Below are 12644 nucleotides of genomic sequence, written 5' to 3' on the forward strand. Positions count from 1 at the left end.
AGGGACCTGTCAAGTATGAGGGAGAGGTGATTTCGTTTTTTGGGGATTCCTAATAATTTCTCTCCCACTTCTCAGAATGTAGTGTATATTCTAAGTCATAGTGAAGAGGCCAGAGAAGAGAAGGATGGTGGGGTGTGTTCAGAAGCCCTCAATGCCTCAGCCCTACTAATCTCATACCACCCTCGAAGCTCACATGCAGACCGGGGATACTCCACCTCACAGAAGAATGAGGTGCGCTGTCATTCCGGATCCACGGATCCACGGTGAGCTAAACTCTGCTCACATCCTGCTAGCTCAGCCTTTTTCTCCTCCCCACTCCAGGAATGCAATCACTTGCTCACATTCAAAGAGCAGAATGACCCCATGTAAGGTAAAAGGCATGGCACCTCAGGGGCCACAAGCTTCCAGGCCAATGCCCAGGCTTCTGCATCCACGCTGCTCCCATCCTGACAGACCTGAACTGTGGGGATGGCCCCAATCTCTTGGTGCCCAAACTTCAAGCTTCCTCTCAAAATCTGAAAATTTAAAAAGTCCCTCATAGGTCCCGTCTCCCCAGATTAAATCCTAAGCTCTCCTCCAACCAAGCCTCCACATTTCATGAAATCTAGTCATCCCAGACACAAGTGTAGTAGAAGAAATCCCAGGGCTTGGTTCTAACTCCCTGCTTCTGACATGAACCTGCTTCATCTAGACACCCCAGGGACAAGGCAGACCCAAAGAAGCATGGTTCCCACTTCATAGGGTCTGGCAAACTCTCCAGGACTGGTCTACACAGAGGGTCTCTCTGCCAGGCTTGGTCAGTGAGTGCCAGTGCTGGAATGGAGGGACATCCTGCCAGGTCCTTAGAGGTCCCCAGGTCGCCCCACTTCCAAAAGTGCTCCTTTCTAGGAGATCTGCCCCACAGCGCTGAATGCTGTCCTTTAGAAGCAAAACCCCAGAGTGTGTTCAGCTGGTTTCCTAAGGCCATCTCAGAGTATCCCAGGCTTGCACTGAACCCAGAAGTCTTGACCTGCCTCCCACGACTGTAAGAAGCCAGCGAATATCTCACTTTATAAGGTTAAAGGGACCAGAAGTACCGGATCAGCACAGCAGTGGGGCACAGGGACCCACGTGGCCTGGCAGAGTCTGAGCAGTACTAGAGGGGCTATAGTGTGTCAGGGGGCACAGTGGAGCCTGTCAAAATAGGGAAAGGGCTAGAACTTGGCCCTGAAGCCTGAGCCCCAGGCCTGGGCCTGACTCTGCTATGAAGGAGCAGTAATAATTCAGGACGACCTGACATTCTACCTCTCTGGCAATTATTCTGAGCCTCAGCACCCTCCACCCTAAAACAGTGTGTCAAACTCACTTCACCAGCCTGTCCCGATGAGGTAATCACCAGACACCTCCTGCTGGGTCAGGCTCAGGCTAGCCCAAGACACTCATCCATCTTCCACAGGCTAGCCCAAGACACTCATCCATCTTCCACCTCTGTCCCTTCCTCTTTGGTGGTCCTTCGCCAATTTTTCTTTCTAAAATTCTTGCCTTTTCGGGTTTCTTCTTTAAACCTGCCATAAGGGTCCTGCATTTCTACTTGCAACAGTTGATGGGATCTATGTGAGCTCTTTGAAGGAAAAGCTGTCTCAATTCACTACAGTCCCCACCTATCCCTACTGTTTCCCCAAGCTCATTTTCCACATTCTCTTTCCCTACTCTAGTGGGGACCTGAACTGGTGCCAGACTATTGAGTGACATTTTTCTTGGCTTCCTCTGCCAGAAAAAATTGTCCAAGGCTTCAATCCCTCCTAGCAGAACACAATGTTCTTTTATTCTCATTAAGAGGTAAAAAAAAATGTTTTTCCAGTCACAAAGTTGAGTACCTGCCACACACGTGTTTTGAACTACACTGATTATCATCAGCTGGGTATGGCCTCGGAGTGAAGAGAATGTAGCCCCTGCCCTTGAGATGGGCAGGGCTGCAAGGGTACCAGGATCCAGAGGTATGACTGCCACCTTAAGCACCAACCCAGACAGGTAAGGCCAGGGTCAGCCAACTTTCCCAATAAAGGGCCTGACACGAAATCGTTTTGGCCTTGCTGGCCATGTGGTCTCTTAGCGACTACTGAGCTTTACTGCTGACACCCAAAGCCGCACCAGATGACAGAGAGGACAAATGTAGCTGTGTATCAAGACCTTTGTCGGCGAGACTCAACACCACACACTGCAGTTTGCTGCCCCTGTTAAAGTTGACAGATGTTCATAAAACCCCTCCATGTCTAGAAGCAAAAGGACTTTTCCTCTTCACCCATGAGCAATCTGCTTTCACAGATTTAGAGGGAGCAATATCCCCCAGGTGCATTTTTCTGATGTCACACTTGGACTGGACGGGGTTCTGTGTTGGCCACTCACAGAAGACAAGACCCAAGCATGTGGCATGATATATTTTCTTTCAGTGCATTTCTTACAGAGCATTAGAGATACTCTACCCTGGGGGTGGTGGGGTTTCTGGCTAAAGCATTTCAGCAAGGCTTTCCTCACAACCAAGTGAGTCAAGAAGGTGTTGTTCAATCCCTGACATCCCCCCAGTGGGAGCCCAGTGAACATGTGCTGTGCCCAACGGTCATATCATCAGAGGGCCTGGTTAGAATATTTTAGCTGGTCCTTCAGAGCTAGCACTACATAGACCAGGAGTCCTGCTCTATTCTTTTAACTGTGACGAGCGTTTCAGCAATGGCTTCAACAGCTTTTTGTTTAAAAAAAAAAACACACAAAGAGTTCAGAAGTGATGGGAAAAGAGCCAGGGAACTATGGCGCTGGGAGAAGCTACTAAGGATGTTGCTTTGGCCCTCTCCAAAAGGTGGTGGTGGTGGTGGGCACACACTCCTTTAACCCCAGCACACAGGAGAAACAAACAAAACAGGCAGAGCTCTGTGAGTTTAAGGTTAGCTTGGTCTACAGAGTGAGTTCCAGGATAGCCAGGACTACATAGTAAGACCCTGTCTCAAAAATAAAATAAAGTTACTCTGGGAACAGCAGAGTCTCCCCCATGGCCTTGTCAGCCAGTAGGAGTCCATCTGTACTGCCCCACCCCCACAGAGCACCCCGCAGGACATGGGGGGTGGAGGGGAGTGTCACAGGTGAGGTGCACATCATAAAGACTTTAGTGAGAGAATGGGAAAGGGGTGAGTGGCTGAACGATGGAGGTGGTAGGGACCTGTTTCCAGATGCACCTGAACCCAGGAGTCAGGGGAGAAAGGATCAAGAAAGCAGTGGTCACAGAAGATTAGCCTTACCTTCAGCGCCAATGGACACCAGCTTAACCCCTTTGCTGGCTATAAAATCCAGGGCCTTGTTGACGTTGGAGATCTTGTGCACTCGCATCTTGCCTCTCTCTGGCTTGGCCAAGCGTTCACCTGATGAAGAGGAAGGAAAATGAAGATGAGGTACAAGTGTCCTGGAGCCCAGGTGACCCACGCTCCCCTTCACCCAAAGCGCTTCTTAAATGGGCATATGTTCCTGTCATATGTTTGGAGTTGTCATCCAGGCAGGCAAGAAGGAAGTTGAGTCTACCTGGATTCTTCATCTTCCATTTCTCATAGACAAGCCTATGTGTGTCTGTTCAAAAATTATATCTTTAAGGTGTCTGTGTATGTGTGTGTGTATGCAACTGCATGTGTGCACACGCACATGTGCACACTTACACATGCTTGAGAAGGCCAGAAGAGGGCACTGGATCCCATGGAGCTGGAGTTGCAGGGAATTGTGAGCCACCCACTGTGGATATTTGGTACCAAGCCTGGGTCCTCTGGAAGAGCAGCCAGCCTCTTAGCCACTGAGAAATGTCTCTAGGCCTCAGCATTTATTATAACATTACTCACAGATGCCAGAAACTGGCCAGGTGCTCGGAATATGAGAATAAACAAGTTTTCTGCCTTTAAGGTAACTGTAGCCCGGTAGGAAAGACTATGTAAAATTAATAGTAAACAAATAGACATATACAATGAGCAATTATCAAGAAGGATCTGTGTTGTTCTAAAGAGGAGAGAGGGAGGAGCAGGAGGAGGGAAAGAAAGAAGGAAAAGAGGAAGGAAGAGAGGAGAAAGATGAAAGGCCCACAGCAGAAGGAACACAAAGGGGCAGAGCACTTTGTTCTGGACATGGGTACAGGCCACTTTTCAGCATTTTCAAAAAACCACTTGCTAAGTGTTGAACTGGAGCTGCCTCTAGTATTCCTGACCCCACCACTGCTTGTGCCGTGACACTGCCTTCATGTGGACACCCTCAGCTCCACGCCAGGCTAGCTTCCATTCACACCCTCCCTTTTTCCATAGAAGGACCTCTGCTCTTTCAGCTTCAAGATCAGGAGACCTAAAAAAATATGGGGGTGGGGGGAGGTTCCAAATACTCCACTAAAAGCACTTTACCCTCTGAAGAGACACTATTTAGGGACCTATCCAAAGGACCATCACACCTCCACACTACAATGAGATGACACCTCCAAAAGGCTGCATGAAACAGATATATGGAAGCAAGATGGAAGTATGGGTCCGAGTATGCTGTAAGCAAAGCTTAGTGAGTCAGAAGACCAGAATGCAACAGAAACAAAGCCAGGCAGACAGGGCAAGGGCACATGAGGTATTCACGTTACAGTCTGGCAAAGAATTGGTCTGTTTTGAGGATGACCTGAAACTGTAGGAAGCTGCATTTAAGGGGAACGGGCTAAGTAAGGGAGTAATGAAACTCAGGACAGCATCTGTCACATCCAGGCTGCAGCATGGTTATTAGCAGGTGTTCTTAGCAAGGTGAGAATCAGGGGTAAAGAGCAGCATGGAATGATCTGGAAATCCTGAAACCTCACCTGAAAAAGAGCAAGCTAAAAGCCATAGACAGGCAGGATGTGACTGTTGGAGATCAGTGATATTAAAAAGAAGCCCCAGACAGTATTAATACAATCCAGGAGTTTCTTTCTTAATGTCCTTCCCCAGCTAGTCCTCTCTCCACTGTGTGGGACCTAACTACTTGTAACTGATAGAAATATTTTGAACACCATTGACTTAGCAGACAACTAGCTCCCATCAAAGCTTAGAATGTCATCAGATAGCATCTTGAACAATAGAAAAGCCTGCCCATCTTGTTGTAACTGTCTGTCTGATGCAACCACCAACGTATTTTAAAATTGTCTTGATTTATGACTTTCTTAGTTCTGTACAACTATAAAAACTTTATGATCCATGTTGCAATGTAGAATTTAGGGTAAACTAAATCTGTGTTTCTAGATCATAGTCACAAAAAACAGCCCCAAAATAATCTATATTTTATTCTCTTTAAAAAACAAAACAAAAAGCCAAGTACCTTACACTGAGTTAGGAGGAATACGTATTGATAATAAGGATGCCTTTGACATCTAAGAAACTGGCCAAACCCACCCATCACAGACTCCATAATATAACACTGTAAACTCAGTTGAAAGACTCTTTCCCTCCAGGAGAAGGCAATGAGGGAGGGAGATGAATCAGAACAAAGTATTCAGGCATGTGCATATGTAATGAAGCCTATTACCTTATATGGTGACTAAAAATTAATAACACAAAAGACATAAAGAAAAAGGGTTTTTGTTGAGAAGAGAGAGCTCTGGGAAGCATTTTCCTATGTTCAACACCCAAGCACTCAGAGGGCACTGCAGTGTGGGACAGGGGGATGTGCAGAAAGCTTGGCTTCATCTCTATGATGCTGGTTTTGTAGGTGTGCAGAATTCAAGAGTTACAGAGCAATGGTGGTGTCTATCCAGATTTCAAAGGAAGGCCTGGGAGGCTGGGAAATGTATAACACCGTTGAATTACCTACAAACAGTTCTGTTGGGGTGAAGCCTACACTGTAATGGAAACCCCATGATGCTGAAGATGCTGGGAATATGGAATGTCTGCTAATGAAAGCCTCAGGCAGTGGATGCAGCCAACACAAGGAAACACCACGAGGAAGGAAGGGCTATCCAAGCCCACCTATGCTCATATCGTATCACCATGCCTCCCCAGGACTGGACATGGTTGTGCAGGCTGCAATCTTCACCTTGAGTTCTGGTCTTAGTCTGGTACTATCCTCCTTTCCTGTGCCCCCAGTTATCTCTTTAGCACCACAGTATTTATTGTAGGAATTCACACCTAAGGATTTGCCTTGAGTCTCAGTAGGGACTCTGGGCTTAGATTTCTGAACAAGTCGGAATTATTAAGTCCATGAGGACTCATTGGGTCCTGTGATCCAATATAAATGAAATGTAGTCTTTTGGGGTCCTGTGGTGGAATGTTATGATTTAAAGTGATATTTCAGGTGTTAAGTTGACAAGAGGCAGATTGTGATGCTCAGTCTTAAGTGTTGACTTGAATGGATTAAGAGATGCCAAGATTAGTCAAGTGCACGCCTGGGTGTTCTCAGAGATAATTACATCATTAGGGACCCGACCCAATCAACAGGTTAATGCCCTGACAAATTCGTAATATGAGGGCCTCACTCAAAAGGTCGTGAAAGCAGAAGGCAGGGCTCTTGGAGGAAGAATATCACTGGAGAAACAATCTGGCCACTTCACGTACTTTTTTCTTGGCCTCTTGCTATCATGATAGCAATACCTGACCTGCAATACCACATCCTCCCTGCCACAACAAGCTGACACGTGTGAAGCCATGAGCCAAAATAAATAATCCCTCCCATTAAAAAAAAAAAAAAAAACCAAAATGGTTATGTTTTCCATTGTGTATATTTTGCCCTGCTCAGGTTTCACTTTAAAGGAAATATGAAAAGCTGTTTTTAAAGAAATGAGGCTGTCAGAAGTCACGCAAACACAGGGAACTGGACAGCGTGTCATCTGGGGAGACAGAGAGCCTCCCAGTGTGGCAGAGGGCCTGAGGTCTGCTACCTTTTTGGGAAGAGTTAGTTGGAAACAAAGCAGGTGCCAGCTCTCAAATGATCCTTCGGGCTCTACAAAGGAATGTGAACCCAGGCTGGAAGCCCTGGGGAGGCACAAAAGCCTTCCCAGCAAGGGAACAACTCAACCATATTTGGGCTGTCAGAGGATCTTAGGCCTGGGGCAGCTTCGCAAAGCAGGACTGCAGGGAGGAGAAGACAGAACCTAAGGCCTCCACGGTTTCCTCTAGTGGGAGTCACCAGACCAAAGGCTAAAAGGAGATCGTGAAAGGCAAAGAAAGCAAATGTCAAGTAGGAAAGAAAGGTAGAGGCAGAGCAGTCTGTGGTCCCAGGTTTGCTTTAAGATGAAGTCTGCAGCAAAAATAGAGGGCCTGAGCACCACGAGGACAGGAACAATGCTATGGTTTGGATATGGTTTATTCCCTAGTGGTTCGGGTCCCGGAAGCTTGGCTGGTCCCAGCATAGTGATACTCCAAGTAGTAAGACGGGCTGATAAGGTCATTAGGGTAATAATATCTCCAAAGAATTCGAGTAAGTATTGTTACTTTATTGTCATGATGTTACTTAATTAAAAGTGATGATCTTAATTCTTTTTTGTACTTTTTAAATTATAGGAGTATTTTGCTTGCATGTATGCAAATGTACCATGCGAGTGCCTGGTGCTCAGGGAGGCCAGTGTGAGCATGAACAGAACACAACCAAAGCTAGGACAGGGCCCAGAGGGTACCAGCCCATCCTGGGTCAGGGCCGACTCACCGGAGATGACCTCCAGGAGCAGCATGAGCTTCAGGCCATCTCGGAAGTCCTCTTCGATGTTCTCGATCTGGGTCCCTGCTTTGCGCAGGTGGGAGTTGCACCAGGCCGTGAACGTCTAACACAAAGGGAAGAAAAGCAGATGGTCAGTCTGCACAGGCCTTGGTGGCTTCCAGGGCCCCCACCCCACACCGTAACAGTTATTCTGTGAAAGGTCTTCAACAGGCTTGGGCCATCCTCACCATACAAGCCACATGAAGAGACCAGATAGGATGGCCACCCCTCAGCGGAATCCATAGAAACTTAGTGTGGTTGTTCCCTATGGTCGGTCACATTAACTTTATCCTCTGCCCTCGGTATATATGTCAGGTCCAGGTGTTTGCTCAAAATCTACATTCAGACCAGCTCAGACCAACTCAGGCCAGCTCAGGCCAGCTCAGGCCAGCTCAGGCCAGCTCCCCACAGCTGCTCCAGCCTACCCGGGACCTTCACTCTCACAGCTGCTGATGGTCTCACAGATCCTGAACAGGAGTGAAGCAGCCAGATCTCCAGGACTTGGCCAGCAGCAGTTTTCCTGGGGCCCCCAAAGACATAACTGCCCCCAGTCGTCAGGAAGTAGTCTAAAGAACAGGACAACCTCACTCCTGCCCCACCATATACCTGCTCCTAGCTCCTCATTTTTAATTAAACAAGAAGGGAGAGATGTTAGCTCACAGGTACTTCTGCTAGGCTTCTCCCAGGGAGGACGGCATCACCTGCCACTACCAGGCATGGGTGAGGTATAAAAGGGCTGCTCACGACTCAGTTCTCTTTCTTTCTCTGCTCCCAGCCTCCCTCTCCCTCTCCTTCCCCCTTATCTTCATCTCCTCCCTCTTTCTGTCCTCTGTCCCTATTCTCTACCCTCATGGCTCTGCTCCTGTCTGTCTGCCTCTACCCCTCTCTCCCTCCCATTCCCCCAAATAAACCTCCTTTATATTAGGTATATTGCATGGCATTATTTCTCAAGAGGGAATCTTGGCATAGGCCTGCCAAGTCCCCCACCACCACCACCACCACCCATGCAGAGTTACGTTTCAAATATTGCAAAGGATGTGTAAACCTTTAGAGTAAGTACAATTACTCTGTTTCTACACAATCTCTCCCAACTGCCACCTGTGCATACTCCGCTTTGGTCCAGAGCCACCACGCTGCACATTCACTGGGACGGGGGATGGGAGTGAGTGTCTTATTCCATGATCAGCATCTCCTATCTCCCAACACCTTGTTCTTAAGCCTCTGCCAGGCCCATCCTCCAACCTTTAGTCCCTTCAGCCCTCAGTCAAAGGCTTCCTTCCCAAGGCTCCCAGGGAAACTGGCCAGGGCCAGCAACTGGAAGACAACATGGGAGTTGCCTGGCTCAGGACTGTGAGTTCTCCCTGTCTATTAACCTGGTCTGGGGGGGTGGGTGGGGAGAGGCTGTTGTAAGAAGACACTGGCTTGTGAAAGAGGCAAAGTGCTGTAGAAAGCAGCTACCCCCATTTCCTGGGGAAGCTGCCGAGGCCAAAACAACACCTGTGTTTGTTCAGGTCTCCAGAACAAAGCTCTGGGGCTCATAAGCCTTTCAAGGAGGAGTTCATAAAAGCCCTAGTCCCCAGAGTCCCAAGGCTTAGTGCCCTGAACCCCTCCAAAGTATTAAAGTACCCCACAAGCAGTAGCCATGAAGCCCAGGCACGGGGACGTGGAGTAATACAATGTTAAGGACACACTCTTCTATGTGCCAGAGCTGAATCCACTGTTCTCTGAATTCCAGTTCTCTTAAGCAGTAACATGGGGGTTGCAAGGCACTTTCAAGTCCACAGGATTTAAAAACCAATTTACAAAGTGCCTGCCACGTAGTGAGGGTGCCATTAACAGTAAGAAAGAAAAAGATGCCCACCCACACAGCGGGGGGGGGGGGGGGGGCACATGACAGGGCCCGGATGCTGGCTCTCCACTCAGAGCTCCCTCTCCAAGACTCCTCCCTGCCTCAGCCACCAAGCTCTCCCCAGCCCCACCTTTTCAGGTGCTGATCTGAGAAACCTTTGGGACCAGTGCTAATGTGTGTTCAAAGAACAAATTTAGCAGAGGGGGCAGTAAAATCTTGGCAGCAACCCCCACTGTCCGTCACAGCGGAGAAGCCACAGACCACCATACACAGTGCAACTATGTTCCCTCCAGGTTGCAAGGTCCCCACAGAAAGACCATTTCCTTAGCAGTGGCCCCAGGATTTAGCAAGGAGGAAAAGAAAGCAGCTAAAGGACACCCATTTCACGAACTCCTCGCCCCACACAACAGTCAACAGGGTGGATAATGCTACGCCCAGGGGCCTAATGGTCCAACCACATGCCCGCCAGCATCCCAGGGCCTTCCTTTATCTAAGGTTCCTTCACCCAAAAGTCTTCACTCTCCACCAGGAGCCTGTTCATCTTACATAAGGAGACAGGGAGAGGGAGATGATGCTTGGCCCCTTCACAGGATCCTCTGTGCTCTAGAAATGTACTTGGAGGAGGGGTGTGCCACACACAGGATCTCAGGAGCCATGCTTAGGCAAGGACCACACTGAGACCTACTCCCAGAGCTGTGACAGTGCTTTTGCTGTACCACTCTACACCGGTACCTCTCCCCGCACACACATATGTACACACATACATGCATGCGTGTTCATGTGCATCCAGCTACTAGCCTCTGCAGATCTTGGACAGGGAGAGAAAAAGGGGTCCCCTCATCCCTCCCTGACCTTGGTACCTAATGGTGGCATGAAGGGAAGAATGCATTCACATAGCAGGGAATCTTAGGGACACAAAGGACAGGAGTACATGGGTTGGCCAGTGAGAGATACATCTTGTCCCAGCTCCTAGGGCCTGGGTCTCAGTTTCCCGACTTCTACCATGTTCTCATTTTGCCCTTAACAATGACCATGGAAACATGTCCCCTTTAATGCCCCTAGCTTTTGACGGTGTCCTTCCTGTCTCCTGTCTCAAAGGTGTCTATAACCACACAATCTTCTCCATATACCTCAGTTTTTAAATACAATGGGGACAACAGCCAACTACTAGGCAGGATTGAGGCAAGGCTTAGGTGAAATGATACTAACCAAGTGTAGTATTTGTTTGTATTAATAATGGCTCCAAAATATTAATGTGTCTGAAATACAGAAAGGGCCCTGAAGTGACCCCTGCTGTTATCACGACTGCCTCCATAGTTGTTCCTATTAAGATTTCCCAATAGTCACACCCAGCAGGGACTGGGGCTGAGGTTTTAATGTGTCAGCCATAGCCCTGACCTTAGGGGAACAGACACAGGAAAGCCACAAGCTTATGTGGCCTCACTCCACAGGAATCACAGGACCACACAGGTGAGGTGGCTACAGAGATGCCCACAAATACCCCACATCTATCTCTGTGGGTGAGTGGCCTGTCACCGCTCCAGCTTAGGTGTCCAACAGCCAGCCACATGAGAGTAATACTGTGACACTGTGGACTGTTTACAAAAGAGTCCTCTTAGAACCCAGGGAGGTGGCACACACCTTTAACCCCAGCACTTCAAGAAAGAGGTAGGTAGCTCTCCATGAGTTCAAAGCCAGCCTGATCTACATACGGGACAGCTAGGGCTACATAGTGAGACCCTATCTTAAAACAAAAGCATGAAGGGGGTATCTGAGCTGGGGGTTGGGGAGAGGGTTACGCTACAGCTTCTAAGCACCACTATTGTCATGATGGAGGGAGAAAGCTGCCGTCTTTACAGTGCATACTATAAGCATACTCCATTGATGGCATTAGGCTTGAAGAGGTGTTTAAGTGTTGAGTTCGACATCCTCATTTTATAACTGAGGGCGCAAGATCAGAAAGGGTTAAGTACCTTTCAGCCCTCTAACTCGGGTCACAACTCTGCTTCCCAGAATGACATGGCTCTGTGGCTCAGTGGCTCAGGGAAGTGGTGTAGAACCAAGGCTGAAACCTTAAGTGCTCACACAAGTGAGCCAAGTTTCATGAAATTCCACTGAAAGCCAGTCGCTGGAAAATGAAAGCCACATGGGTTCTGGAAACTCCCACCAGCATCAGCAGTGCTGGCAAGAGAGATGACCTTTCTGGGTAGCTTGGTGTTAAGATGTAAGAAGGGGGATAGTGGGTGATTGTCAACGACGGGAGATCACCCTCCCCCAAAGGGAAGTAGACCAGAAAGATGGCCAGGGCAACAGGACTAAGGAACTGGGTCTCTGACCAGCAGGAGACAGACATGTCTAAGGAGGTCATCTCGACTTCCAGTCAAAGAAACATGCCTGATTCACCCCCAGGCAGAACAGGCAGCTGCTGAGAGATATATTCTCTGCAGCTGCACCCAAATGCAGGTGACTTCACTTCTGCAGCTCTCCATGACCATATCTGGAAGACCACTGTGACACAGATGCTAGGCAGCTGCTATCATGAGGATAAAGGACAGAGAGCCTCTGGAAAGATCAGAGCTCAGTGGACTGAGGGAACCAAAGCTGGACACGTGTGTCACGGGAGAACACCTGTGTGAATATGCTGAAAGGATTCACATAGTTTCTCTCTTCACCCCCACCCCCTCCCAGGGCTGAGGAAGGCCCTTTATGATGGTAATTCTACCAAAGCCCAGGCAGCCCCTCAAAGTGTTCCATAAAACCAGAGTGACAGATTAAGCCACACCAAGGGTCACATGCTTCAGTACCTAAGCAGGGGATCTTGACCTTGACACTTCAGGATCTAAGGTCAGAATATTCTGCAGCTGGAGGAGAAGCGTGGTCTTAGACAGCAGATGCTTAGCACCCATCACGGACCCTACCCACTAGATGTCAATAACAGTCTATCTAACATGCCCTGTGGAGAATCTGGCCGAAGAGGCAAACATACATAGCACAGTTGACATGACAACAGCTGTGCTAACTAAGCATGCACATGCTTACTATGGGATGGATCCTCACAGTGATGGATCTTCACAGTGATGCCTCAACAAGAAAAGAA

At 48.4% G+C, this 12644-nt stretch overlaps 1 protein-coding gene across 3 annotated transcripts in view; it reads right to left on the reverse strand.

Moving 5' to 3' along the window:
- ACTN1 (actinin alpha 1) overlaps positions 1-12644 on the reverse strand; it is a 97862-nt gene that overhangs the window by 33670 nt on the left and 51548 nt on the right. For all 3 annotated transcript variants that reach the window (XM_080930612.1, XM_080930611.1, XM_080930613.1), the window contains exons 2-3: positions 7648-7762; positions 3270-3389 (exon numbers count right to left, since the gene is read on the reverse strand). In XM_080930612.1, coding sequence (XP_080786738.1) covers positions 3270-3389; positions 7648-7762 — 235 coding nt within the window. The remainder of the gene's footprint in view (positions 1-3269; positions 3390-7647; positions 7763-12644) is intronic.

This window comes from Micromys minutus, assembly GCF_963924665.1.
Source record: "Micromys minutus genome assembly, chromosome: 1".
NCBI classification, from domain to species: domain Eukaryota; kingdom Metazoa; phylum Chordata; class Mammalia; order Rodentia; family Muridae; genus Micromys; species Micromys minutus.